A 27,229-nucleotide genomic window follows, 5' to 3' on the forward strand; every position below is an offset into this window, starting at 1 on the left:
GCTTTTAAATAGTCTCGTTCATAATTTGAAGCAGCTCAGGCCGTTCAGCCATGCTTTCTATTTTCTTACCTAGTTTCTGCGTCTGGAAGCTCTTTTGATTTTCAAAAGTCAACTGGAGTTATCCAGTGATGATTCCTTAGAACCTGGAATTTATAATGTAAAAATATGGAAAACTTTTATTACAAGTGATGATTCCTCCATGGAGGCCCTAAGCAAAGTGAGAATCCACAGAACCATTTTCATTCACTTTGCTCATTTTGTTCCCTGCTTTGCTAAATTATTTGGAAATGAAGTAGGCAGGCTTTTCATTTTCTCCCTGATTTCACCTTGCCCCTGCCGTGCATTGTTACTGATGTTATTTATTGGGCAGGAAACTCTCAAAATAAAATTGAGCATTAGATCCTGATTAGTGCTTCTTAAGGCATTACATAATCAAATAGCAAACACACTCACCAATCAAATTACATAAGATTCCATAGTCTCAAAATAAAACTCATTAATGATCAAATGGCTTCAAATAAAACTTGAGATAGTGATGGAAAATAATTAAAATTTGTAGCCTCACACAAGGAAGCAAGGGTTCTTCTACGCGCAACAGGGTAAAATCTTTCCGTCTCGGACTAGATTCTGCATAGCAAACAACAAAAGCAAAATGATAATCAAATAGAATTTCAATACAAAAATCTTGTGCTATCGAAACTAACTATTGCAGAATAGTATTTAGTCCGTGGACAAAAAATACATGGCCTTAACAAACTTGTGGATGACAAGACAACAGTTCGTACTAAAATAGTTTATATGATGCAAGATTAGGGAACTCTAGGCATATAAAAAAAAACGAAAAAGGAAAAACAAGGAGACAGCAAAAACAAAAAACAAAAAACAAAAACTTTACATACCTCCTTCCAAAACAACTAGGACAAGCTTTCACGACACATCCCCAGTGACGTTTTGTAAATATGGTAGATCTCAGGGATGTGTTGTACCTTTTCACGATCCACACCTCCTTCTCGTATGGAATCCTTAAGTTCCTTTGGTACAACCACCAATGACATTTCTTTTAGTTTAGTGAGGTATTGAAGACCCTGTGGCGTTGTGCTTAGTTCTGGGCAGTTATCAATCCTTAAGGATTGGAGATTTGACATCACCCCTTTTTCTATAGTTACCTTGTTCAATAAGGGGCAAGTACACAATTCCAATCTCGTAAGCTTTACAAAGCCTCTGCTGAAACATAACTCTCTGCCAGCATATCCATTAATAAGTACAAGATATCCCAGATTGGGTAGTGCTTCAATGTAAGGTAGCAAATCTTCTTCAATTCTAGACCAATGCAGTTGCAATTGTATGAGGCTCTGGAGTGAAAAGAACCAACGTGGCACAATTTCCAATTTGCCAACCAAAACAAGAGTTTGAAGGTGGGGAGGAGGTGAGCATAGTGCGTTTGTTTGAAGAACTTCCTCTTCATCGCTTGTCTTCAGAACCAACTGGTGAAGGAGCTTCATCTTTTGAATTGAGGCACATAGGTCCATCTCGTCTCTTTCTTTTACATTTGAAATTCCAATCCTTCTAAGTTGGGTCATATTCCCCACAAGTTTAACAATGTTTCCTTCTAATTCAACACACGCCAAAACTTGCAATTTCTTCAACATACATATATTTGATGGTGATCTTGTCCCATTCAGATATCTGAAGCCCCTATGCTCTTCAGTGCGACGATACATAATTAGATGGCGCAGGTTTTGCAACTTGGCAATTCCACTTGGAAGTACCTCTATCTTTGAGTCCCTGATATCCAAAGTTTGAAGGTTGCTGAGCTTTCCAATGGATTCAGGAAGCTTCTTAACTGGAGTTCCCCTTAAATTTAAGTATCTTAAATTGAATAAGTACTCAAGTTCTTTTGGCAGTATATCAATTGGAACATATTGCAAATCTAGCACCCTCAACAATTTGCATCCAGAAGGCAATGTATTCGAGGAAGAGGATGAGGACACGTCAGTAACAAACACAAGAAAAGAACGAAGTTGTGCCACACCAGTGCCTAGTTTAATTTCTCCTCCTCCAGTGGTTTGAGTTGACAAGCGGCGCACTTGAACTTCTTCCATAACTTCTTTTCCATCATATACAGCACCGAACTTTTCTTTTTCTGATTTAGACAGAGCAAGCTTCCGCATAAGGTCGTGCATCTTACATGCTTTTGGCCTTCCACTTTCATTCCTCTGAACAACATGTAGCATGCTACGGAAAATGAGCTGCATAAGATAGCTCTCAGCAACTTCTTCTGGTGTGGCGCCTTTTTCATCTTGAATAAACCCTTCAGCTATCCACATCCTAATGAGCCTCTTTCTTCGAATCAAATAGTCTTCTGGGAAAAGGGAACAGTATAGAAAACAGTGCTTCAATGGGTATGGTAAATCATCAAAACTAAGAAATAAGATGTTCTCCACTCGCTCTAACAACGGGATAGTTAAATGCAAGTTTAAGCAGTTGTAGACTTGCTTCCACTCGAATGGCTTCTTGGAGGACATCAGACCAGCTAAAGCCACGATTGCCAGAGGTAGGCCTTCACACTTTTCTACAACTTCCTCAGCCAATGATTGAAGTTCTGGTGGACAACAGTTATTCTGGTAAGCTGAGAATGCTTTGCTGCTGAATAGCTCCCAAGCATCATTCATTTCGAGGAGTTGAATGTGGTGAATATGACTTTGTGCTCCAAAAGAAGAGGATGCTACGTCTTCTTTTCGAGTAGTTAACATGATTCGACTTCCAAGCTGTGTATTTGGGAGTGCTATCCTAATTTCTTTCCAAAGTTTAATATCCCACACATCATCCAATACAACCATGTACCTTTTAGACTCCAAGTAATTGACCAGCACCTGTAGCAATTCTCTATATGTCATGGAATTCATGTCTGCAGGGATCTTTTCCTTGTTTGCTTCGTGGAATTCCTTAATCAAGCTTCTAAACAAGTCGTCAATCACATAAGTTTGTGAAATAGTTACCCAAGCACAACAGTGGAATTGTTTCTTGACCCTTTCGTCGTTGAAGGTCTTTGCAACTAAAGTCGTCTTCCCTGATCCGCCCATCCCCACCACAGAGAGAAGCGTTTGCTGTTGCTCTCCATTCATCAACCAATTGATCAATAGTTGCTTCTTTCTTTCAATCCCCACGAGCTCATCTTCCTTAATAAAAAGAGAAGATTCCGCTTGGTTCCGCATCAATTTGCTAACATCATCACAAGCACTACTTGTTCCTTCTAATCCACCGACACCATATCTCTGATTCCTATCCGGAATGGCTTTAATCATTATTGAGATTTTCCGCAACTTCTTTGACATTTGACGTCTGAACCAAACATTCTGTGGAATGCGAATAGTTTGGTGGAACCACCTTGCAAATCGACCATCATGACATCCTCGCTTATACATGTGATACATGAACTCGTCAATGATGTCTTCAACATCATAGGCCATGCCTCTGACGCTTGCAACCCACGTCCTCCCACCTTCGCTGCGTACATTCTTGCCCTCAGTATCATTGAGGAAGGCCGTCATGCTTACAAGCTCCTGCTTGATGTCATCAATTTCATCACGAACACCGGCTATGGAGGATGCTTCGTTCTCAAAAATGGTCACAATTTTGCCAATCAAGATGTTTGTCGGCAAGGCCATAACTGGCCTTGTATCCAAACTAGTTGCTCACAATGGTAGAACGATTTTGAATATAGGAAAGGTTGAAAGATGAGCCAAATGAATCAAATGACGATTTCAGTTGGCAGTGGAAGCTCCTCCAATGTGCAAGAAATTTCAGTGATTTAAAATTGTATCAGTGGAATGGAAGCTCCCTCTCCCTCTCCCTCTCTCTGTCTCTCTTTTTTCATATTTGTTTTTCTTCCTCTCTCCACTCCATCTCTCAAATTCTCAAGTGATCAGTGGCAATTGTCATGCGAGACTACTATACTACTTTATAATTTCTTGAAGAAGAGAACAAAGAGGTCCAATTCAAGATGGGACAACCACCCATTAAAAAATCAGCTGTAAACATGAAAGCAAGAGCTAATTGACAAAAAAGTAAATTTCTTGCATTATTATTTAGGGAGCTTCACTCATATACCCAAAATAGGGGCTGAAATTATAAAAAAACCCCACATGGATTGCACTTTAGAAACACACCCAAAACTCATTTACTACATAAAAAATTAGTGTTTAAGTTCTTATAAATTACATGACTGCCATTGATCAATTTAAAAAAGAAGACCAACACAAAAAACTTAAATAGCACCCAAAACAAGCCCAACCCAATTTTATAAAAAAACCCAAACAATTCATTACAAACAAAAGGTCTTGAAAACCGTAGTTTCATTAACGTGTCATGTTAATTAATCATTGTAATGTTCTACACCTTTATTGTCATGTTGATTAATTGTTGTAATGTTCCAGTTTAGGGTAATAACACTGCTATGTCATGTTGATTAATGGTTGTAATGTTCCAGTGTAGAGTAATAACACTGCTAATTTCCTATAACATCCTATTTCTAATGCATGTTTACCCCTGTACTGTTCCAGTGTAGGGTAATAACACTGCTAGTTTCCTATGATATCCTATTTCTAATGCATGTCTACCCATGTAATGTTTCAGTCTAAGGTAATAACATTGCTAGTTTATTGTCATGTTGATTAATGGCTGATGTTCCAATCTAGGGTAATAATATTGCTAGTTTATTGTCATGCTGATTAATGGTTGTAATGTTCTAGTTTAGGGTAATAACAATACTAGTTTCATATGACATCCTATCTCTAATGCATGTTTACTCTTGTAATGTTCCAGTCTAGGGTAATAACACTGCTCGTTTCCTATGATATTCTATTTCTAATGCATATCTACCCCTATAATGTTCTAGTCTAGGGTAATAGCACTGCTATTTCCTATGACATCCTATTTCTAATGCATGTTTACCCCTGTAATGTTCTAGTCTAGGGTAATAACACTGCTAATTTACTGTCATGTTGATTAATGTTTATCATGTTGCTATTTCTAATACATGTCCACCAAAGAAAAGATGAAGAAAGAACAAACCAGACCAACTCAAAACAAGCTGAGCCCAGATTGTTAATACTATTATGTCATAGAAGTATATTGTTAATACTCTGTCATAGAAGTACATTGTTAATACCCTATCACAGAAGTACATTGTTAAACAAAAATGAGATTCATAACTGAAATAGTAACAAAAGTTGAATCGATCATCAAAGCTTCAAATACATTTCGAAAATCAACTAAAATCCGAAGAGAAACACATAATTGAAGCAAAAGATCAAAAATCTCAAGTACAAACCAAACGACGACGACGACGATAACAACGACAATGATGTGGCGAAAGAGGAGTAGAGCTCGAAGATGAGGAGTAGAGCTAAAAGCATCTGATCGAGGTTTTTTCAAGGTCTTGAACAATCCGAAAAAAGAAAAAATCAATAGAAGCACGATTTTAGAACAAGAAATTGAAGGTGAAATATTGAAAATTGTAGATTAAAGATGAATAATATAGTTGGACCTGAGACTGAGCTTCAATGGAAGCTCCTCTTGCTCCAACACCAGAGAAAACACCAGCGAGAAAGGAGAAAATAAATATGATTTGATTTTTTGGCAGATTTGGTTTTTTTGGCAGATTTGGTTTTTTGGCAGACATGGAAATATTTGGTTTTATGGCAGATCTGGGCAGATCTGATTTTCCTCTCTTAAATCCATAGTACAAGGACAATATAGGTATTTAACACACACAAATAAACTAAAAAACAACTATTAAATTAAAAAAAATTGATAGCTGTCAATTTTTGGATTTTTTTTGGGTGTGTTTATAGTTTTTAAACGGTGTAGGGTTTCTTTATAAGTAAATTTAGGTTTTACCCATAAAAAAACTTTCACTTTTGGAAAAAGCCAAAGCTTTTTGAAAAAAGACAGAATAACCTCTCAACTTTCAAACCAAAGACATGCAAATGTAAAGGATTTCTTAGGAAATCAAAAAATAAATAAGGGCAATTTTGTCCATTTTTGCTTCTTTTAAAAATTTTCTCTCTCCTTTGGGCTTTTTCAAAGTCTCCCTTCTTTATAAAACCATGTCTAAGATTGGGTATATAACTAAATTTCTATATTATTTATTACTACCCGTTTGGACCAAAGAAATTTTCCTAAAGGTGAACGTGATTTACGGAGAGAGCTCAAAACAAAAAGGGCCAAAATAATTGAAACTTGCGTCACGTACATAATTACAACAAATGAACTGCTTCCCTTCTCTTTCGATTCGACTTGAAAATATTATCTTTTGGATTGGGTAAGTGAATCTCGTAGCAACTTCTGTATTGACATATAATTTCCCCTGTCCACACTGAAGGCTAAAGAGGAATGGAACATGTGTGCGTCCAATCAAGCAGTCCAGCTCACCTAAAAATATAAGACTTCTTTAATAAAGATCTTTAGATTAATCTAATGACACATTGTACTTATCTCATTTTCTAGAAGTAAGAACTCTCACTTTTATGCTGATCAACTGAGATTCTTTTTTTGTGTTTTTGTTGAATTATTTTTACATATATGTCAAATTTTAATTTTCGAATGCCTCCTTCCAAAAAAGAGCAAAGTAATGGGTAGCTAAGAAGAAATAGCGAAGCAGTGTCCCACATATAATTAACCTTTTAAATTGTTAAAAACGAGAGAGAGAGAGAGAGAGAGAGAGAGAGAGAGAGAGAGAGAGTTTGCCCTATAGTGTAACATCTCTTGTGAAGCCTTCGTATCTCTCCCCTCTTGCCCTGCTGCTAGGCACCCAGGATCGAAGGCTCAGGTTTGTCTTTCCTCCCAGCGTAATAAAAATTAAAAAAAAAGTTGAACACGGAGACGGGGTTGAAAGATGAGCCAAAAGACCAGTCTTCTTTTCAAGCTTCTCGTTAATTAAAACCACCAACACTTTCTTCTGTAATTGCACTGCTTAATATTGTATTTTGAGTCGAATCCAAAGTTTCATAAGACTTGAAAAAAAAAAAGTTTCATAAGGCAGCTTTTCAAAATCATATTATTTTCCATAAAAAAAACTATTCGATGCTGCTGCTACTTCCCACCTACAATCCGTGCTCAGTAGCTTTTTTTTTCTTGGTAAGTTTCATTAAAATTAAAATCAAGATAAGTTTCATTAATAAGAAACAGATCATTACAAATAATGGTCAATGTTAAACAATTCCTACTGCTTGTACTGCTAAAAAGTTTTTATCTTTAATTTTAATTTTGTCATCAAGAGGGAGTTGTATATTGACTACACTACATGGACGGATTCAGGATTTCAAATTAAAGTGAGCTAGATTTCAAATAAAAGCCTTGAAGGGAGGAACATAATCAACAGAGGGCCTGTACAAATTTCCAATTATTTTAAAAACACAAAACCTGCAAATGACCAACTAGTATAGTAGTTTGGTGTAATTGCCCCCTAATCAAAGTCCTGGGTTTGACCAAGGCTTTATGGGATGCAGAAACAAGTCCTTAGTCTATACAGAGGGTTTCTGAGGGCAGCCCGTGCAAAATCTGCTGAAGATCGACAGCAGATTGAGTCACTTGTGTCAAGTGAGTTAAGCCGCAATGCCAAGGAGGTAGACCGCAAAAATTTCCTTTAAATTGAGTACTTGCTTCGCCGTGCTAAGAAACAGGTTGATCAGCTCAGGAGCCCCGATGTTGTTGGATTATCAGCCCTGAATGTCAGTCTCTCGCAGACAAAACATCCTACAAATTGAAGTAAGAATTTCATCTATTCTTATTTACTTGTCGAGCCAAATTTAGTTTGGTCCATTGTTTAAACAGAGAAACAGAGGAAAATAAATTTTTGGCTGAAATTTCCATGTTACTCTAAAATCTCAATGTAAGCTATTCAGAAAACTCTAAGGCTGTGTGTATTGATTATCTTCCAGATAATGATAATAATAGCTTATTGGCCTTTGTTGATAGTTCAAGTCCTGTTTTCTGTGTTGCTTATTGTTTGTTAGACGATAAATAAAGAGCAATGATTGATTTGAGACAAGTTGCGATAGAAGATTGTGGTTTGTTTGATGGGAATGGTAAGCAAATATTACTTTCGAAGACTGATCAATAAAAGGATACAAAATTGATACAGAAAAAATATCTTGCGAATGTGCCTCCCCATTGTCCCCAACTTGATATACAAACCTAATGGCTAAGAAAACTGCAACAAACTAAGAAATGGCCCAGAAGAGCAAACAAGGAAAAGAACCCAACAAGATGGTATGGCCATAAAATAGAACAGGACCCCAAATTCAACCTCGACAACCAGGAACTAAAACCTCAAGCAAAGAATGCTCATTGCACAAAAGCATCTTGATTACAATTAAAGCAGTCCGTTGCTTTTCTTACTATGAGCTTATTATTTTCATGCGATATAAAAGAGGATTTGCTTATATTGCCCAATCTTCCATCTAGTATAACTGATATATCTCTCTTATAAAGCGAGACAAATAATATGGAAATACGAGTTAAGTCAATTGGCCAATGCAATAAGCTGGACCCTATGCACTCAAGTTCAAATCTCCCTTCCCATATATTAGATTAATTTAGAGACGATTATTGCTTGTATTAAAAAAATAGTAACATATATATAGAAGTTCTATCTTTCTTTCTCTCCTATGTGATAATGACCTTCCCTCAGTGGAGACCCCAATAATACACACCTACGACTCCTTGAAGGTGTCTTCCCCTTCATTCCAGAATTGGAATAAACAATTATGTATGCTTCTTTTGACATCACCAAAGCCATCACCAAAGCCATCAGGATGATGCATATATCTACACTACAAGCCTCCAAAATAAGGTGCACAAAATTTCAACCAAAACTTTCTTCGAATCTGTTGAAGAAGATTTCATTGGCCCATACCATTACCTCCTCCTCAATATCAAACTCATTCACATAGTCTAAAGTAGCGTCCACCCTACAGTGCTATTCCACTTGTACAGTCAAAATATTTAAATAAATAAAAAAGTTCATAGACATGTAGTTGCAGAGCAGAAGATGTAAGGATTTTCTATGTGACTTTATTAGACAGTAACATTAGGCTTCGAGTAGTAGAAAGAAATCAATAAAGCAGAAAGGCATGGGTGAGCAATGCCAATGCGCCTCCCTCCACTAACTGACCTCTCCCTGCATGCGTGTTGACGACTAATTTATCTTTTCCTTTTCTTTACCCCAACCAAGATCACCAGGAATTATAAATCTCTCATTCCCTCTTCATTTGCCTCCCAATTCTCACCCTCTCAACAACAGAAACACAGTTTTCTATCTCTTCCTTTCATTCCACACGAAACGAACCCCTCATTTCTTATGCCTGTCCTTATTTTATGTCACCTTTCCTCCTCCTCACACACTATATACACGTCACCTTTGCTCCTTCGCACCAGCAATAGTTAATGCAGCTACAAATCCTCTCTCTCTCTCTCTCTCTCTCTCTCTCTCTCTCTCTCTCTCTCTCTCTCTTGAAGCAAGTTATAGGATCACCTTTTCAGAGCTACACATATCTCCCAATCGGCTCCATTATCCCATTTGTTATTCCATACGGTCATGTGTGACCAAAACCATCATTTGCAATATATCTGTGATTGATATTGGAAAATCAACATATCCCTTTGTTTTCCCATCATAATATTCTGTTCCCTGCAAGAGAATCAACACTTGCGTAAATTTGTCCAGAAGAACAGCTGCTGCAATATACTCCTGCTAGAAACCTTTGTAAATATAGGAACTAAATGAAAAAGATACCACGCAAATTTTGCATTACTTTAACAATGACCAGATGATGACCTGGAAGGTTTACACCCCATGCCAATGTGCTGGTACAAACCAATACCTATAATTTAATACATATGCCTAATCAGTATATAGAGTAAGAAAATGATCTTTTTTATATTCTCTTTTCCTAATGTGTTTTTCAGGAAAGACTCATGCTTACTGAGGTAAAACAGAAATGCCTGAATCTTGTTGTTTGCAAAAAGATCCTCAATCAGAGATCTATCTTTGTCATTCAGACCGGCATGGTGTAATCAATGCCCAACGACAAGGTGTGCCTCAGGTTAAAGAACCATCTGCTGGGCTTCTTCTGGCATACTAAGAAACTGCCTTGGATGTTCATCTAAGGTTTGTTGAATTATAAGCCTTAAGCTGACTTAAGAGTTAGTTAATTAGTTTTTTTCTTTTTATTCTTGTTTTTGACAAGTGTATGTTCTCCATTGGTTACCTAAGTGAACGGCTGAGATCATCTTGTGATGTAAGAGATCCAGCTACTGTGCATAACAGATATATTCCTCACACTATGTGTGTGAGGTTGTAAGAAAGAAAATATGTTGAAATGAACGCTCTGCTGCTACACGTATAGCAGACAGATCCTTTGCTAAATTCTTCTCTGCTTCTTCTTCCACTTATATTTTCTTTCTGCAAAATCTGAATACACTAACATGGCCTCAGAGCCAGGTTGGATTGTCTAAAGAGCTGGGCGTTCAATCTGTGAAATAAGAAGACATCATCGGGAATTTTGGGTTTTCTTCTCAATCTGAAAGCAACTCGTTTTTGGAAGAATCAGAGATCAACCATGGCTGGATCTGGAAGCTCAGATGTGAGAACTCCAATTTTCTCTGGTGAAAATTATGAGTTTTGGAAGATTAAGATGGTGACCATATTCAAATCATATGGGCTTTGGAATCTGGTAGAGAAGGGAATTCCAGTTTCAGATTCGAAGAAGAAGGAGAAGGCATCTGAGGAGACTTCAGAGGAAGAAGATGATGAGAAAGCAGCTGCAATCCTCATGAAGGATGCAAAGGCTCTGGGTATTATCCAAAATGCAGTCTCAGATCAGATTTTTCCACGAATAGCAAATGCAGACTCTGCCAAAGCTGCTTGGGAGCTATTGCATGGAGAATTTCATGGAGGAGATCATGTTAGATCGGTAAAACTTCAAAATCTTAGACGTGAATTTGAATATACTAGGATGCATGATAGTGAGTCATTGTCTACTTATCTTACTAGACTGAATGATCTGATTAATCAAATGAAAACATATGGTGAAGTGCTCTCGAATGAGAGGCTTGTGCAAAAGGTTTTGATTAGTCTTAGCAAGGTTTATGACCCCATTTGTTTAGTGATTGAAAACACTAAGAGTCTAGAGACTGTGGAGTTGCAAGAGGTAATTGCTATTCTGAAAAGTCAAGAGCAGCGATTTGAGTTGCACAATGCAGATGCAACTGAGAAAGCTTTTGCCTCATTCACAGTGAGTTCAAAAGGTCAGAATAAAAATGCAACTAATTCTGGTCCATCCAAGACTCAGAAAAATTGGAATCCAAAAGGCAAACCTTGGGAATCGAAAGGCAAGCCTCAATGGAATAATTCTGCACAGACTCACAGTTCATCTACAGGTCAAGAAGCTGTAAAACCCCAATGCAAGGTGTGCTCCAAGTATCATTTTGGAGAATGCAGGTATAAAGGCAAGCCAAAGTGTTACAACTGTGACAGGTTTGGTCACTTGGCTAGAGAGTGCACTGCAGAGAAGGCTGTGCAAAAGGCAAACTGTGCAAGTCAAAAGGAGGTGACTGGAAACCTGTTTTATGCAAACTGTACTACCACTGAGTCAAAACCGAATGGGGATTGGTATATTGACAGTGGCTGTAGCAATCATATGACAGGAAATGTGGATTTGCTTGTTGACATAAGGACAAATGTGGCTGGAAAGGTGCAGATGCCAACTGGTGCTCTTGTGAATGTGGCTGGCATGGGTTCACTAGTTATTGACACAACAAAAGGAAGAAAATATATTAGAGAAGTAATGTATCTTCCGGGCTTGAAAGAGAATCTGTTAAGTGTTGGACAAATGGATGAGCATGGATATTGTTTGGTGTTCGGAGATGGAATGTGCAAGGTGTTTGAAAGCTCCTCAATGAACAGCCTCATTATCAAAGTTCAAATGAAGAAAAACAGATGCTATCCCCTGTCATTCCTAGCTGAGAATCAACTGCTCATGAAGGCTAGTATTACACATAGCACATGGATTTGGCACAAAAGGCTAGGACACCTACACTTTAGAGGACTGAAACAGTTGAGAGACAAAGATATGGTACATGGATTACCTCAATTGGAAGAGCAAAATGTTGTGTGTGAAGGCTGCCAGTTTGGAAAACAACACAGGGATGTTTTTCCAAATAATCAAGCTCAAAGAGCAATCTCTCCACTTGAGTTAGTTCACACTGATCTTTGTGGGCCTATGAAAACTGAATCTGTGGCAGGAAATAAATACTTCATGTTGATCATTGACGACTGTACAAGGATGAGTTGGGTGTATTTCTTAAGAAACAAATCTGAAGCTTTCAATTGTTTCAAGAAATTTAAATCTATGACTGAGCTGCAATCTGGACACAAAGTGAAATGCTTGAGAAGTGACAGAGGTGGAGAATTTCTATCTTCTGAGTTCATAAAGTTTTGTGAAGATCATGGGATTCAAAGACAGCTCACAATGGCCTATACTCCTCAGCAAAATGGAGTGGTAGAAAGGAAAAACAGGACAGTGGTAGAAATGGCTAAGTCTATGCTACATGAGAAGGAAATACCTTATTTTCTTTGGGCAGAGGCTGTACACACAGCTGTATATATCTTGAATAGATGCCCTACCAAGGCGTTGAACAATGTCACACCTTTTGAGGCTTATAGTGGAAGAAAGCCGGGCATTGCTCATCTGAAAGTCTTTGGCTCTTTATGTTATGTGCATGTGCCTAATGAACTAAGACATAAACTCGAGCCCAAGAGTGTGAAAGGAGTGTTTGTAGGATATGCAACCTGTGAGAAAGGCTATAGGATCTATGATCCAACCTCCAAGAAGCTCACCTTATCAAGAGACATTATCTTTGATGAAGAGAAGTCTTGGAACTGGTCCGAGCACTCAAATAAAGTTGTGACACCATTTCCTGATGAAAGCCTAAGTGAGCATGACTTTGATATAGGAGATGGAGCTGAAAACGTTGCACTAACACCTCAGACTCAAACCCGATATGAAAGGAGTCCATCATTCTCTCAAGTATCATCACAACATATCTCAAGTGACATAAGTAGTGAAGAAAGGAACACTCAAGCTTATGATCACTCACCATTGAAGTGGAGAAAGTTAGATGATGTGCTTGCACAGTGCAATCTCTGCATCATTGAACCAGAAAGATATGCAGAGGCAGCTCAAGACAAGGCATGGCTAAGAGCTATGGAAGATGAACTCCAAATGATTGAGAAAAATGGTACTTGGGAATTGGTTGACAGACCAACTGAGAAACCAGTTATTGGAGTCAAATGGGTTTACAAAACCAAGCTAAACTTGGATGGTTCAGTTCAAAAGAACAAGGCAAGGTTAGTTGCAAAAGGGTATGCTCAGAAACCTGGACTGGATTACAATGAAACCTATGCTCCTGTGGCTAGATTGGACACCATTAGAACCCTCATTGCCTTAGCTGCTCAGAAAGAGTGGAAGCTGTACCAGCTTGATGTAAAATCAGCGTTTCTAAATGGTGTATTGCAAGAAGAGGTCTATATAGATCAACCGGAGGGTTATGTAATCAAAGGCAAGGAAGATAAAGTTTATAGGCTGCACAAGGCTCTTTATGGTTTAAAACAAGCACCTAGAGCTTGGTATGGAGAGATAGACACCTACTTCATGCAATGTGGTTTTAAGAAAAGCCTAAGTGAAGCTACTTTGTATACCAAGTCAAGAGGAGATAAAGATATTCTCATTGTCTCCATTTATGTTGATGACATTGTGTATACAGGGAGCTGCAAAGAATTGTTAGATGAATTCAAGGAAGAGATGATGATGAAATATGAGATGACAGATTTGGGCCTTCTACATCACTTCCTTGGCATGGGGGTGGTTCAAACGAATTCAAGCATATTCATTCATCAAAAGAAATACGCAGGTTCTCTATTGAACAAATTTGGCCTAAATGAGTGCAAGTCTGTAACTACACCTCTTGTAGCAACTGAAAAGCTAGTTAAGGATGACGGAAGTGGAGCAGCAAGTGAAGAGCAATATAGAAGCATCGTAGGTAGCCTCTTGTACCTAACTGCCACCAGACCTGACATTATGTATGCCTCTAGTCTGCTTGCTCGTTTCATGCATTGCCCCACAAATAAGCACTATGGAACTGCTAAACGAGTGCTAAGGTATGTGAAAGGGACTCTAGACTATGGTCTAGAGTATGTAAAAGGAAAGAATGCAATGCTGATTGGCTTCTGTGACAGTGATTGGGGAGGATCAATTGATGACAGCAAAAGCACTTCTGGATATGCATTCTCCTTTGGCAGTGGTGTCTTCTCTTGGGCTTCAGTCAAGCAGAATTGTGTGGCGCTGTCCACAGCTGAGGCAGAATATATAAGTGCATCCGAGGCTACTGCTCAGGCCATTTGGCTTAGATTCGTGTTGGAAGATTTTGGAGAACTTCAGACAGAAGCAACCCCACTGCAGTGTGACAATACATCTGCGATTGCCATTACAAAAAATCCTGTGTTCCATCAGAAGACAAAGCATATTGATCGAAGATATCACTTCATCAAAGATGCACTTCAAGAAGGCATTATTGACTTGGTGTACTGTCCTACTAAGGAACAACTAGCTGACATTTTCACCAAACCTTTGGCTAAGGATCCATTCAATTATCTCAGGAGCATGCTTGGAGTTAAATCAGCTCAAGACTTAAAGGGGAGTGTTGAATTATAAGCCTTAAGCTGACTTAAGAGTTAGTTAATTAGTTTTTTTCTTTTTATTCTTGTTTTTGACAAGTGTATGTTCTCCATTGGTTACCTAAGTGAACGGCTGAGATCATCTTGTGATGTAAGAGATCCAGCTACTGTGCATAACAGATATATTCCTCACACTATGTGTGTGAGGTTGTAAGAAAGAAAATATGTTGAAATGAACGCTCTGCTGCTACACGTATAGCAGACAGATCCTTTGCTAAATTCTTCTCTGCTTCTTCTTCCACTTATATTTTCTTTCTGCAAAATCTGAATACACTAACAAGGTTGAGAACTTCAATAACAGAAAAGCACAAAAAAATAGAATCAACGCAGCAGCCGAAACCGAAGAAAAAAAATTGAAGCTTGAGTTAAGAGAGAGGCTCAAGACCGAGTATTTCAATTTTGTAGATTGGACTGCAAGTGCAAGCTTCGTGTTCGTTTCTCTATCTCTTCATATCACTCGCGCACCACATTCCTTTGCGAGTGCAAGCTTCGTCTGTCTTCATTTGGAGAGAAAAAAAGGACACGACCCTCCCAGGCTGCCTAGATCCGCCCAGGCAGCCTAGGCGTCGCCTAGATCCTCCCAGGCCGCCTAGGGGCCGCCTAGATCCTCCTAGGCCGCCTAGGCGCAGCCTAGATTTCCCCAGGCCGCCTAGAAGCCGCCTAGATCAGCCCAGGCCGCCTAGATCCTCCCAGGCCGCCTAGGCGCCGCCTAACTCCTTAGCGTCGGTGTCCTCAAGCCTAGCACCTAGGCCGATTTTTCGAAACTGCTCGAAACTTGGAACGGGCTTGCTCTGTGCCCTAGACGTTCGTAGTAACGAGTTCGAGTCCTCTATAGCCAATCAACTGATGGTTTTGGTGACGAGTTCTGTGCTCTGTGTCCGGTCGGCTATACTCTGTGACGTTCAAATTTACTGAAAGCGTAAAGCCGGGCGGCTATACTGTTTAATACCTGTAAATAATTCAGCCGCACGGCTATACTATTTAAAAATTCAAAAGTGTATCATTTTCTTTTTTTAAATATTAAAATTAGTTTCTTTAGGTCAATAAATAGTTTTTTTAATGAGTAATTAATATTAATTATTTTAATTAACTCCATAAATTATATTACTTAATAAATAGTAATTAACTATATGATGAGTAATGTTTAATATCCAAATTGAATTTGAAACCTAATTGGCTTCTACTTGACCCAACTGCCAATTTCTAAGTGTAGGACTACCAAACTTATAAAGACTTCACTTTTTCATCTTTCTACCAATGTGGAACAAAAATCCTTGAATTTCATTCAAACTTCCAACAAGTAGAAGTATAAAGCATTAGCTATGATCCTTCTTGAACAAATAAGCAGTTTATCATTAACACCTACAGGTCCCTTAGTGCTGCCTGGCTGCAGGTCCCTAAAGCCAATCAATTACCACTCCCCTATCTTCTTTTGTAGTAATAAGACTCATGTTATTGAGAGCAATGTTATGTGCGTGGCAAGAGATTTTCTTTTACCTTTATCCCTTTATATATACAAATAGATAAGATTCCTAGTATCACAAAGCCATATTATGGGGTGCACAATGCAGCTATGCAAAATTTATTGGAAATGCTACTCTTATTACATTTTTATATTTCTATGCTATATTTTTATACCATCTTATGTAGTATCTAACTTACACATGACACATCAATACTTATGTGTCAGGTATGTTTTAATTTTTATTCTCTTTTAGTTAAAGCGACTAATTCATTAATATTTTCGGGCCTTCACACTGCCCTCCACTGATTGGTTTTTATCATCGACATAAATCCACTGTGAAAACCAATATAGGACTCCAGATCTATAACTTCTTATATTTGGAATCTCTATGATTATCGGTGTTTTAATATAGACCCATTTCATGCTAAAAATGTTGGGAAAAATCATGGTATTACACTTATGTATTCGATGCCCCATTTTCATTTATTATTTATTTTCTATGTCTATTTTACCCCTAAAAGTAAATAATTGAAACAAATTTAGGGCTCGTTTGGGAGTGCTTCTTACCAAAGCGCTTATGCCAGTAGCGCTTCTACAAAGAAGCAGTTTTTCGTTTGGATGTCATATTTAAAAGCGCTTTTACACTACATAAAAGCGTTTTTGATATTTTGTTGAATGTTCGGCTGACACAATAGAAGTGCTTTTAAAAGTACTTAAAAAAATTTAAAGAATCCCAAAATATTATAAAGAACATAGTAAATAAAAATTCACAGGATCCCAAAATATAAAAAAGTATGAACTTCACCAAGTATAATTTTTAATCAACTTTTGAAAATAAAAAAGGAATTAACCAGACATAAGAAGATTTGCAATTCTCTCGCCTTCGTCATCCATCTCACGCCCATGAATTAGATTTTGTTCTTCAACCATCTCTTCCTCTACAGTAACTCCCGCCCCGCCAGAGGCAAAATCTGGTTTTGATCTGCAAGGCGAGGGAAAGGTAGATACAACCTCATGAAACTCCGTGAAGAATGATCACAATTTTACCATTGAGTGCATCAATGCATGGTAATCCCATTTTCCCAGCCATTAGTACTTTCACAGCTCTGTATCTGGTTTACTTCTAAGTTTCTTTGACCTTAAAATTTTTAGTTATAACTTATAACCAAACAAGAAATATTCTATCATTCAATGTAGCTAATAACTTGATGCATCCTTGGCAATTTGTCAAAACAATTCTGTGCAGAGTCAATAAGAAAAGAAGAAGAAGAAGTGCACAAGATGATTCGAGAATGCTTGGATCTACATAAGACGTATCTTTACAGGGAAGAAGTTGCTCCATGGATGGTAGCCAGAACAGACTCCATTGCATCAGACAAGAAAAGTGACCCATTTCATTTTGAACCTGTTGAAGCATCAACTGTGAGTCATTCTCTTCTCATTCATAATATGTCTCTCACTCTTCGCAGCAGATAAAATCTGTCTGAATTTTGACTGTTCAAGTGAGTTCTGTTGTTCATAGCCATTGTTTAATTTTTTCTTTCCTTTCAATCTTTCATGCAGCACTGCTTTAGGATGGAAGACGGTGTTTTGTTTTAATAGGAGAGAAAAAAAAAAAAAAGAAGGTATTTTGGCATTTTTAAAAAAATTAAATATGGGTATTTTCGACATTTTAAAAGTTTCATTAAAGAGAGCCAAGTGCTTCCCGTGTTTTTGTTTTGCAGCGCTTTTAACAAGAAGCACCTCTCAAGTGCTTCTTCCAAAACCACTCAAAGTGCTTTTGGATATCACCCAAAACGCTTTTGCAATTTTTGCCATACACCATTTTTAAAATACAGAAGCGCTTTCACCCATTTAGAAGCTCTTTTAACTGCTCCAAAAGCACTCCCAAACGAGCCCTTAAAGTCCTCAAAGTAAAAAAAGGCATTGTTACTATGAAATTTTGACTTTTTAACATTTAAGGGTAAAATAAAAGAGTTTTTCTATTTAAGCCCCACACTTTTCTTTGTTAAAATAAAAGAGTCTTACACCAGGCCAGATATTGCTTATGCTGTTAGCCTTGTGAGTCAATTTATGCATTCTCCTAGTGAAGTTCATATGGAAGCAGTTATGCGAATTTTACAGTATCTAAAGTCTACATCTGGCAAATGGTTGATGTTCTCAAATATGGACATTTGGAAATTAAAGGTTTTATAGATGCCGATTGGGCAGGAAATCGAACTGATAGGCGTTCAACATCAGGTTATTTTACATTTGTGGGTGGTAACCTTGTTACTTGGCGAAACAAGAAGCAGAAGGTTTGTTCTTTGTCCAGTGCGAAAGCTGAGTATCGAAGCATGGTTCATGGCGTATGTGAGATGTTGTGGATTCGGAAATTATTAAAGGAATTGGGCTTCGTGGCTAAAGATGCCATGAAATTGTATTGTGATAATCAAGCTGCAATCAACACAGCTAAGAATCCAGTCCAACATAATCGTACTTAACATGTGGAGATTGATAGACATTTTATTAATGAAAAATTGGAAAGCAATGTGATTAGTGTACCACATGTGAAATCAGATGAACAACTTGCAGATGTTTTGACTAAAGCAGTGTCTATTTTAGGTAGGAAATTAATATATAGATTCTTGTAAATATTGTATTACCTATTTAGTTAGAATTAGTTTTTATTTTTTCCTTGGGTAAAAATGAAAGGATCCGCCCCGAATTTTTCAAGGCGAACCATTTGGAATTCCCGACATCATCCCGATACCAGGCCCATTTACTTAGGGTCGAGACTTCCTGCCGAAATTTCGGCAGAGTCTCCCCTATAAATTGGACATTTCCCAAAATTACAACCTGCATAAAAACGCATTTAATATTCACAACTGGCAGCATGCACAATATAATTTCATGCAATTCACACAAATGGCCTTCGGCCTTTCAAAAATTCTCAACCAACTACCAAACAATTCAAATACAAATTATGACTAACATTTAGTCTGCGGCTGCACCTAATAACCTTAGGCTGCCTACGTACCCTCCTTGAGGGATCAAGCCACACGTAGTTCTTCCATAAAACCTAATTCCACACTTAAGCGATACCTTATTTCATTTCTCTGTATTTCATATAATCTCCCCATACGCCGGTACAACCAACGCCACGTATGGAGCCTGTCAACAAGCCGGATAACCTACGCCACGTGCGACCATGCCATACTATTATAATATCTCCTCATACGCCGGTACAACCAACGCCACGTATGAGGTTTGTCTCAACGCCGGATAACCTACGCCACGCGAGACCTGCACATCATATCACATATCTCCCCATACGCCGGTACAACCAACGCCACGTATGGGGCCTGTCCCAACGCCGGATAACCTACGCCACGTGGGACCTCAACATCATATCACAAATCTCCCCATACGCCGATACAACCAACGCCACGTATGGGGCTTGTCCTAACGCCGGATAACCTACGCCACGTGAGACCTCAACATCATATCACAAATCTCCCCATACGCCGGTACAACCAACGCCACGTATGGGGTCTGTCGACATGCCGGATAACCTACGCCACGTGCGACCTCAACACAATATCACAATATCTCCCCATACGCCGGTACAACCAACGCCACGAATGGGGCCTGTCCACACGCCGGATAACCTACGCCACGTGGGACCTAACTTTCACTTGGTGGTACTTGTAGTTAAACCAAAATCCAGGGAGGTACCTAAGGTAGTGCGTATAGCACTCCAAACTGACATTCTAGACTCTTTTGTACCCTTGTACAAACATATATAATTATAACTATATAAATTAATTCTAATATTGTGTAACCCTCCACAATAGTCTAGCACCCGATAATCTCCCCTGGAAAGGTGAGATTACTCCGTGGGACTCACGGTCAACCAAGGGTCAAACTACTCTAACCCTGGTCAAACGGACCTGCGAAACCCACGACCTCCAATTTCCGATCCGAAAGTCCCTATGAGTTCTACCAGGTATAGGACACTTGTCCTGCAAGTTTGGTTCAGATCGGACGGTCGGATCGCTCATGATCGCACGATCTGACGGTTAATATAAATAATAAATTTTAAATTCTTTATTCGGAACGTCCGGGGCTCCGATTCACAATCCGTGAAATCCTACACGATCTTAGAAATACCTAGATCAACATATATTAAATTTGGGACCATCCAACGGTCCCAACCTATCGAACCCGGATAATGCGCAATATGCGAATATCCGTTCGATAGTCAAACGACGTCCGAATTGAGATCCGCGAAATCCAACGCACTCGTGACAATCTAAGGATCTCATCGGAACACAGTGCTACTTTTTCTATAGTGCCCACGCGCCGCCGCACGCTCCTGCAGCGCGTGGGTGCCCAAAGCGATAACCCTTGGCCGGAAAATCTCAAAACCACGGCTCCAAATTCCTACCCTAGGTATAACACCCTATTTGGAGCCATTTTTGTTCTTGGACCTACCCCAAAAAGTGGCCGAAAATGGCCGATCACGGCGGCCGAAGTTCGGCCAATTTTCAATTCGAAAATCGAATTGACTACGCTAAGAATCGATCTAATCCTACCCAACCATCAGCTAGAGCATGCAAAGGGGATGAATTTCCATACCTTGATCGCCAGAAATGGCGGCCGGAGGAGGGAGATCGGAGCCGGCGAAGTTCGGGCGACAACAGGGCGAAAATCGCCATTTTCCGGCGATTGGAGCGGCGGCCGATGTCGGGGGAGGGTTGGGTCGTGACGTCGAGGCCGAGCCGGTCCTTTTGGCACTGGCCTCGTCCGCAGCCACGGCCGGTGGCCGGAGATACAAGGAGAGAGAGAGAGAAGCCAACGGGAGAGAGAGAGAGGTCGCGGGAGAGAGAGAGAGAGAGAGAGAGAGAGAGAGAGAGAGAGAGAGAGAGAGAGAGATCTGAGTTTTTATAAAAAATCTCATTTCAAAATATTTACGATTGTGCCACTGGGCTTCTTTTGACCATATCTCTCTCGTTACAACTCCGATTCGAGCCCAATACGTGTTTATGAACTCGTCTCAGTACGACCTATCCAAAAATACTAGTCACTGCCCCAAACTCTCTCCGGTTAAAAATATGACCAAAATGCCCTTAAATAATTAAATAATTAAGGGTTAAATTTGGGGTCGGGGTGTTACAAAAAAGGCATTGTACACTATATATACACCTCCTTTGAGAGAAGAAAGATATCTCAGGAATTTACCGTATATCCTTATATTTGACTCCTGACTTATAGGTAACATGATTTATCACTAAGTTTTTTCCATTGCTAATAATAACACTCTTTACCTGTATGTTAGGTACATAATTTCATGTGGGTGCTTGCCTGAATAATTGGTATAATATGTGAATTTTCACTGTCATGAATTAAATTAAATTTTATCCATATATTAGGTAAATATTACTAAGGAAAGAATTGAAAATTTAAATTATGAAATTCAATTACGAGGAAATAATGCATGAAATTTAGATTTTCAATGTGTTTTCTTTATTTACCCCAATGGGTAAATTGACACAATAAAAAGATAATAAAAGTCAAAGAACTTACATCTAAAACTAAAAACGCATGGACTAAATTCAATAACAGCTAATCATTTTGGACTTAGATCTAAGAACCCCTTATATTTTCTACTCAAAGGTTCTTAAAGGGAGCTTCAAGCATTGATCAACACTTCTACTCAACACCATTTAAGAAAAATACACTTGTAAGTGTCCAAAGTTGTTATTGTCATAATTATTGCTAGAGTGATTGTCTTGCATTTCCTATTGGAAATGGCAACATGGTACCTGTAACACTAGTTTTAGAAGCATAGCCGTGCGGCTATATGTTATAAATATATTTGAATATTTTTAAGGTATAGCCGGTCGGCTATAATCTTTAATGTATCCAGGGTTTAGCTCTGATAATCCTTTTCCATGTAAACAAACAAAAAAATTGCAAAATCAGAAACGTACGTAAATTGGACGCCATGGTAGCCATGGATAGAGGACTCGAACTCGTCACGACGAACGTCTAGGACACAGAGCAAGGTCATGCCAGGTTTTGAGTAGTGTTCAAAAAATCAGCCCACTAGGCGGGAGGACACCGACGCCAGCGAGTTAGGCGGCTCCTAGGCGGCCTGGAAGGATCTAGGCGGCGCCTTGGCGGCCTGGAAGGATCTAGGCTGCGCCATTGTGGCCTGGAAGGATTTAGGCGGCGCCTAGGTGACCTGGAAGGATCTAGGCTGCGCCATTGTGGCCTGGAAGGATTTAGGCGACGCCTAGGTGACCTGGAAGGATCTAGGCGGCGCCTAGGAGGCCTGGGCTGATCTAGGCGGCCTGGGAGGATGTAGGCGGCTCCTAGGCGGCCTGGGAGGATCTAGGTGGCCTGGGCGGGTCGTGTCCATAGTTATAATCAACTTAGGCATCCATAGTTTTCCAAAGATTTACAAGCAGCAAAACAGAGAAAAGACGCGAATCATGGAGAGTTACCAATCCTTCAATCTGAACAACTCTGAGAGGGGAAGAAACCTCTTCTGTAGCTGCCACCTGAAGAAAGGATCTTGCCACCGCTGTACAATCAACAAAACAAAACCAAATTTTCACAAAGAAGAAAAACAAACGCATTCAAATTTACAGATAAAAATACAGATAGAGAATTGTACGAACTGGTTGCCACGTTGTAATTTCACGGAGAGAGCAAAGAAGAGGAGAGACAGAGCAATAGTATAAGATGGGAAGCTTTGTCTCTCACGGGTGCGGAGGAACCTCTGTGTATGGTGAATGTGAAGATGATTGCTAAACCCTAGTTGTCGAAGGACTGGAAAATTGGGCCTTGCTCACCCATGCCTTTCTGCTTTATTGATTTCTTTCTAGTATTAGAAGCCTAATGTTACTGTCTAATAAAGTCACTTAGAAAATCCTTGCATCTTCTGCTCTGCAACTACATGCCTATAATTTTTTTTATTTGTTTAAATATTTTGACTGTACAAGTGGAATAGCACTGTAGGGGTGGACGCTGCTTTAGACTATGTGAATGAGTTTGATATTGAGGAGGAGGTAATAGTACGGGCCAATGAAATCTTCTTCAACAGATTCAAAGAAAATTTTGGTTGAAATTTTGTACACCTTATTTTGGAGGCTTGTAGTGTAGATATGCATAATCCTTATGGCTTTGGTGATGTCAAAAGAAGCATACAAAATTGTTTATTCCAATTCCGGAATGAAAGGGAAGACACCTTCAACTAGTTTTAGCCTTTTAATTAATTAGTTTTTTTCTTACACAGAATCCAATAAACTATTTTAATCCAATTCGTGCGTATTGTTTATGCAATTGAGATTGGCAGGTAACTTGATTTACCATGTTTTCCTGTCTCTTTTGCATTTATAACCTTTTTAATTATTATGTTTTAATTTTTTGCTGAAAGATGAGTATATAGGTACTGTTGATGGCTATATAGGTAATGTGATCCCAAATTGTTCTCTTGAGAAAATACTCAACAGTAATAGCTTATTATGTTAATGGGAAAGCTGTTTCAAATAGATTGTTTGAACCTTTGATTGTTGCTAAAATTGTTGATGGTTCCAATTAGGCAGAAACACAATAGTCCAATCTGACAGGAGTTTTATGGTTTGATTGCATCTCCTGTGTTATTCTCATAAATTTCAATTTCTAGTGAATTTCTTCTGAGATAGTATTTTGACTGATTTATTAAAAGGAAAACTTGGAGAGGGAGTTCATCAGTCCAATAGTGGGCTGCAAAAAGGAAAACAGAAGTCATTGTCATTTAAGGTAAGGACAGATAACACTTTTCCTACAAATTCCTTTAGTTTTGCTTTACTTGTGTTACCCCATATGGTCCGTCTGGCTATGGCAGGAATTGATGACCATGTATGCCGTTATTTATTTGCAGATATATAATGAAGCTCAAACTGACTGCTATGCGAGTGACAATGAAAAGATTGCGGTATGGGGTCCTTTCACCCTAACTTTTTCACAGAGTTTTCACTTTACAGATGACTCTCTGATACAGTTTCTGTCAAATTATTGTAAGTGCATTACTTACCGAATACATGTCCTTCACGTGGAGGGGCATTTAGGTCCAATCATTGACAAAATAAAAGAAGAGAAACAAACACGACTACCAGTCCACACCCACTTTGAAAATATTCAATTTTGAGTATAGCCGCTCGGCTATACTTGCTATGGTCATACAGTTATGCTCTTTAAAGAAAGAAACATTGTAAGTCGAGTATAAGCAACATACCATGTCTATACAACAAGAAACGTAAATAGTATACAATAATACTAAACATACCATGTCTATATAATATAATATATTATTTATAGACATGGTATGTTTAGAGAGAGCCGAATTACAGTTAAGGGTAAGACTATCCACAAAATTATTCGAATTAATATTATTCTTTTGACTTTTATAATACCCCAACAAGTTGGGCACATGTTTCATAAGTAAGGGCAGTTACAATTTTTTGACAGAAATTAAGAATTATTCTTAAATTACTTGGAATTGAAATCACACGGTCAAAATTGACGAAATTGAAAAACAATCTTCGATTTTTCGTGACTCACGTGTACTGTGCACATGGGCTGGCAAACCCAAGTAGTTGGGCACACTTGGTCGTCATTCTCATCTTTGTTTCCTCTCTCCTTGTTTTTGGCAGTTCTTCTACTTCTACGCTACAGGTATAATATGCTTTTCCCGTTTGATTTCTTTATTTTATTTTGTGGGTATCTTTGTAATTCTGAGCACTTATTATATCATCGATTTGTATTTGCTCAAAACTGTCGCAAAAATCATCAAATTACTAACAAAATTGAACAAGTTAGCTTCTGGGTGTTACTTAAATGTTGTTAGATTGTTGATTTGGGAGACCGTTCCCAACATTTCATATGTTTTTCCAATTTTCTATTGCTCCCTAGAGATGTTCATCACTGTTTGTTTCCCTTACTAATCACATCTTTTAATTTAGTCCCGAGTCTACCTGAAAATGGCGTTATGTTATGACAAGAAAGTTAGGTCTTTTTCATGTGTTTTTTGTTTAGTTGCTCCAGTTTAATCATATTTTCATCTCTCGATATTACGCAGGATATAATCTATAATGTCTTTCCTGTCCTCTGAATGTATGCGCATCTGAATCAAATCAAGGGCAGAACTTATCTGCACTTGGAATTGCTGAAGGCTACATTTTGCTCTCATGCTCACTACCTGTATGAGGAAAGTCCTCCATGGATTGCATCATGGAGTGAGAGGGAAAAAATAATTTTAAAAGATGTCAATATTGCATTGTAGCTAGGTTCATTTTAAGCATGTCAATATGCATACGAACCATGATATCTTTACAATCAATCTTGCTGTACTTGTATATTTCTGATTAAGCCATTACTTGGATTTCTTGCTGCTTGTTTTGAAGCAATGTTATGCAAAACATGGCTTTGTTAGTTTAATCCAACACCTAATTGAATTTTTCAATGCTTGTATTGGTTGTATCTGGCGATCAGCTTTTCATGTGAGTTGTTGTGCTTTGTGATAGGAACCCTCTTCTATTTGAGTGGTAATAATTTTTTTTTTTTAAAACTTATAGCTTAATAAATATACTAATTTATGTTTGTATACAGAATAAACAACAAAGTCAAAATATTTCCATAACGTTTTGAAGTTCTTCTCAAAAGCAAATCTGGTGCCAAACAAAAGAAGATGCAATGGGAGCCTCCAGAGGACCAAGGCTTTCTGGGATGCAGAAACAAGTCCTTAGTCTATACAGAGGGTTTCTGAGGGCAGCCCGTGCAAAATCTGCTGAAGATCGACAGCAGATTGAGTCACTTGTGTCAAGTGAGTTCCGCCGCAATGCCAAGGAGGTAGACCGCAAAAATTTCCTTTACATTGAGTACTTGCTTCGCCGTGCTAAGAAACAGCTTGATCAGCTCAGGAGCCCCGATGTTGTTGGATTATCAGCCCTGAATGTCAGTTTCTCGCAGACAAAACATCCTACAAATTGAAGTAAGAATTTCATCTATTCTTATTTACTTGTCGAGCCAAATTTAGTTTGATCCATTGTTTAAACAGGGTAACAGAGGAAAATAAATTTTTGGCTGAAATTTCCATGTTACTATAAAATCTCAATGTAAGCTATTCAGAAAGCTCTAAATTGTGCGATTCATTGATGGTCATGGTCTTCTAAGGCTATGTGTATTTATTATCTTCTGGATAATAATAATAATAGCTTATCCTGCGAATGGTAAGCAAATATTACTTTTGAAATATAATTCCAAGTTGCATTTAGTAGTAACAAACTTGAAATAAAAAATATCCTGCGAACGTGCCTCCCCATTGTCCCCAACTTAATGGCTCACTAAAGCAAGACCCGAAAAACAAAACTGCAACAAACTAAGAAATGCAGAAGAGCAAACAAGGAAAAGAATCCAACAAGATGGTATGGCCATAAAACAGAACAGGAACCCAAATTCAACCTCGACAACCAGGAACTAAAACCTTAAGCAAAGAATGCTCATTGCACAAAAGCATCTTGATTACAATTACAGCAATCCATTGTATCAAAAGAAAATGGTATTGAAGCAAACCACTGCTTTTCTTACTATGAGCTTATTATTTTCATGGGATATGAAAGAGGACCTGCTTATATTGCCCAATCTTCCATCTAGTATAACTGATATATCTGTCTTATAAAGTGAGACAAATAATAAGCAAATGTGGGTTAAGTCAGTTGGCCAATGCAATAAGCTGGACCCTTTGCACCCAAGTTCGAATGTCCCTCCCTGTAAATTAAAAGAAATAGAAACATATATATATATATATATATATATAGAAGTTTACCAGTTTTGATCTCTCTTTTGCATTTTCTTTCTCAATTTTAATTTGTTAGTTTATTTATTTCATCAACTTCATCCCATAAACCATTAACCTAAAGAAGTGAACTTTATGC

At 38.4% G+C, this 27,229-nt stretch overlaps 2 protein-coding genes and 1 pseudogene across 4 annotated transcripts; 2 read left to right on the plus strand and 1 right to left on the minus strand.

Annotated features, from left to right (window-relative positions):
• On the minus strand, positions 372-3,907 carry LOC18766523 (disease resistance protein RPM1). The gene is made up of 2 exons (XM_007200744.2): positions 900-3,907; positions 372-627 (listed from the first exon to the last, which is right to left on the minus strand). The coding sequence occupies exon 1, from the start codon at positions 3,666-3,668 to the stop codon at positions 915-917; it is 2,754 nt and encodes a 917-aa protein (XP_007200806.1). The 5' UTR covers positions 3,669-3,907; the 3' UTR covers positions 372-627; positions 900-914.
• LOC18767930 lies at positions 6,111-7,867 on the plus strand (annotated as a pseudogene).
• Positions 24,776-26,547, plus strand: LOC18768369 (succinate dehydrogenase assembly factor 1, mitochondrial). 3 transcript variants are annotated; one of them, XR_002272998.1, is made up of 2 exons: positions 24,776-24,971; positions 25,375-25,898. XR_002272998.1 is itself a non-coding variant. In XM_020570601.1 (2 exons), exon 2 carries the CDS (start codon positions 25,989-25,991, stop codon positions 26,283-26,285), a length of 297 nt encoding a protein of 98 aa, XP_020426190.1. In that variant the 5' UTR covers positions 24,823-24,971; positions 25,959-25,988; the 3' UTR covers positions 26,286-26,547. The 3 variants fall into 3 exon arrangements, 2 of the variants coding, with proteins under 2 accessions (XP_020426190.1, XP_007201448.1); XM_020570601.1 differs by lacking the exon at positions 25,375-25,898 and adding an exon at positions 25,959-26,547 and having other exon boundaries at positions 24,823-24,971; XM_007201386.2 differs by lacking the exon at positions 25,375-25,898 and adding an exon at positions 25,905-26,547 and having other exon boundaries at positions 24,828-24,971.

This window comes from Prunus persica, chromosome G8 (genome assembly GCF_000346465.2).
Source record: "Prunus persica cultivar Lovell chromosome G8, Prunus_persica_NCBIv2, whole genome shotgun sequence".
Classification (NCBI taxonomy): Eukaryota; Viridiplantae; Streptophyta; class Magnoliopsida; order Rosales; family Rosaceae; genus Prunus; species Prunus persica.